Consider the following 3,082-nt stretch of genomic DNA (forward strand, 5'->3'; position numbering starts at 1 on the left):
CAAGGCAAGGGAATTTCCTCCTGGAGCCCAGAGCACCTCTATGAAGTAGCCTTCAGTATAACCAGACCAACTCAGATGCCTCTAAATTCATGCCATGACTAAACTAACCCAGACAATCTGATTGTGCAGAAGACAACTGATGGTATCATATACAATATGGGTATTTCTGGTTTTGTGATCCTCTTTAGTACCTTTAACACAAATCATAGTATACAAATGTATTTTTAATGAGATCTGAATTTCTCCATGCTTGCAGCATCAGATAATACACACACACTCGCATGCAGGGAGAAACCTTACCCTGCAATGTTCTGTATTGAGACACTTTTCGAAAGTGCTGTAGGCTGTTGTGATCTCCTGTTATTGAATATTGAGGTTACGGTGTTTTCATCAGGGGCAAGTATTGCAGAGCGAGGGCGCTCCTTCGGTTGAGAGCCTGGAAGGGAAGTGTCAGAGAAATGTCAGCTCATGCAACTGTGTTCTTAACTGTGATAATGATGACTGAAAGAAACTAGGCTCTACAATTCACTTCCTTTTCTTTCTAGAGTTGTCACTGGGAGATCTCAGCTGTTGGAAACAGCCGTACAAAGGAAAGAATACTGACCCTGTGCAGAACTGACTACTATGCCTAAAAGATCTGGGTGGCATCTGCCAATCCAGAAAAATAAACTTGGGAAACTGAATTTAATTTTATTTGATAAATAATCACATGTAGCAATCTACTGTGTTGCTTTTTAATTTCCCTGGGCCTATAATTACATACATCTTCCTGCTTCTGGTCAAACTTTTTGAGATAGGTTTCTCTATCTGTATGTACCATCAAGAAATGCTACTCCTTATCTCATTATACTATCACATACCTTTAACTAATCTTTTCATGTTAATTCCAGATTTTCCCTTCTTCAGATGCATTTCTGCTTTCTAGAGCGATACCACTGAATTTCATTATAAATACCACAGTGGGTACATCTGTATCATACAGTGTGGTTACATATAGTGATCTCCAAGCTATCACTAAATAACCTTATCAAACCATGGCACTACAAAACCCATGTGGGCTATTTCGTTCCTATCTTTCACCCTCGGTTACGCTGCGTACCTCTGCACTGCAGTGTATTTTGCAGCACAGCCAGGAAAAGTTTGTCAGGATTGCTCCTATTCAAAATTAAACTTTGTTTTCACTACCTCAAAGCACAAGACTATTTAATTTAAAAAAAAAAAAAAAGAAGTATTTTGAATAAGCATCCTCCTCACTTGTAATCTTAACAATTTCTGTTAATATAATACACATAGTTGGATTCTTTCAGATGTCAGACACCCATGGATGTAGGCTGCATCTTCCAGATCTTGTGTTACCAGCTGTAGGCCTTCAGCAAGCTACAGCAGTCAAATATCAATGCTTTGATAAATGCTTATCTTTCATAATATTGAATATTAGAATTAAGAACAGCAGATACAAACCATCACCAAAGCAGAGGGAAAGGAAGTTTTCTTACTTTTGTTTCTCATGGTTACTGTGGGTAATGAAGAGGTATCATGTGCCTGTAGCATCCCTCTCTGTGGCTGAAAGAAAAATGAAATTTGCTGTAACTTTTTCCTGCTTTCTCCCATCTGGCTGTGCCACATAACTAAACCAAAAAAGCTATGGTTTTTCTGAATCCTCTCAGAACAGATCAGTTCTTAGCTGTATGTGTATTTTTTATATATACATATATACACATGCGAACACACATACGCACTGGCCCCACAGTTGCCTTCAATGAACTGGGCAAAATAACAGACAGAGAAATGTGCAGCAAACAGGAAAACAAGAAGATAAAGTGCTGACTACACTGAAGGAAACTGAGAATCATAACTGTATAAACATTAACTAGCTTGGAGACCATACTGCAGAAGAGGTTCCCCACCTTTGGGGCAAGCACGAATTCTGCATGTTCCTCATACAAACAACATACATATTTAATAGATTTCATTACATATTATGTACACATGATGCTGCATTACAGGGTGCAGCATTTGAGAATTAAGAGATATGGCATTTAAGGGTGCTGGACACCTCTGAATTTTGCTAGTGAAGTGGTTTTTTGTTTTGTTTGTTTGTTTTTTATTAATCGAAGAATAGGACAGACCATCTCACCATAAGGTCCCTGTGTACTGCAGGGAACAACGTGGGGAATTTGCTGCCAACAAACACCCTGTGGTGCTAATCCGGAGCATTCACAGAGTCCCAGTGACAACTACTGTATTAGCATGTGGTTCTGGAGAACATAGGGAGAGCCCAGAGACACTATTCACTATAGCACAGGGGCTAAAGTTCTTTCCAACAAGCTGGAAACTTTGGGGCATACAGTAGATGATGTTCTCCATGTGCATGCTAAATTGTTTAAACTTTTTTGTTTATTCAGTAGAGTAGATGAAATCTCTTACCTTCATTTTGACCTTTGCACAAGAAGCAAAACTCTCCTTACAGCCTTTGTGAACAATTGCATTGCAGTCTGTCAAAAGGAAGAAAAAAAAAAACCAACAACCAATTAAACAAAAAACCACAGAAAACAAGTCAGTTTTTGCCGTTTGTCATCTGAACTGTTATCTTGCACAACTGAGAATGACAACTTTCAGGCATCACTGTGGTTTACATGAGTAGCTAGAGATACTGAGAGACAGGCTGCTTTCCTGGATAATTAGCCCTTTGTTTGTTAACCACATTTCCTCATGGAATTTAACAGGAAATTCTGTTTAAAAATCAATGCAAAGTTAAGTTGCCAGGGTCCTAATGGGTCTCAAATTAAAAAAACAAAAGAAAGAAAAAAAAAAAGAGAAAGAAAAAAGATGGAGTTATTCCTTTGAAAGAAAAGTAAGCAGAAGCAAGAGACAGAATCAGAAACCCATTGTAGGGCCAATATTTTCTCTGAAAACACAAATATTCTTCTTATCAAGACAAGGATTATAGCATCCAAAAGACAGGAAAAGGACAGAAAAATTCATTTACATAAACTCAGACATATCATAGCCAAGATCTACAGTACAGGAACCAAGTGTTACTTTACTACAGGATTATCGAAAAAGTCACAGAAGCATCTAG

At 38.1% G+C, this 3,082-nt stretch overlaps 1 protein-coding gene across 1 annotated transcript in view; it reads right to left on the reverse strand.

The window, feature by feature from the left end:
• Positions 1-300: 300 nt before the first annotated feature.
• The window catches only part of LOC104469373 (A-kinase anchor protein 13-like), a gene marked incomplete at both ends in the record, with an annotated part of 114,841 nt that continues 112,059 nt past the window's right edge, over positions 301-3,082 (reverse strand). Inside the window, one exon of the mRNA XM_010083848.1 lies at positions 301-436. Within this exon, the coding sequence (XP_010082150.1) occupies positions 301-436 (136 nt within the window). The remainder of the gene's footprint in view (positions 437-3,082) is intronic.

The sequence above is a fragment of the Pterocles gutturalis genome, unplaced genomic scaffold (genome assembly GCF_000699245.1).
Source record: "Pterocles gutturalis isolate BGI_N339 unplaced genomic scaffold, ASM69924v1 scaffold11720, whole genome shotgun sequence".
Classification (NCBI taxonomy): Eukaryota; Metazoa; Chordata; class Aves; order Pterocliformes; family Pteroclidae; genus Pterocles; species Pterocles gutturalis.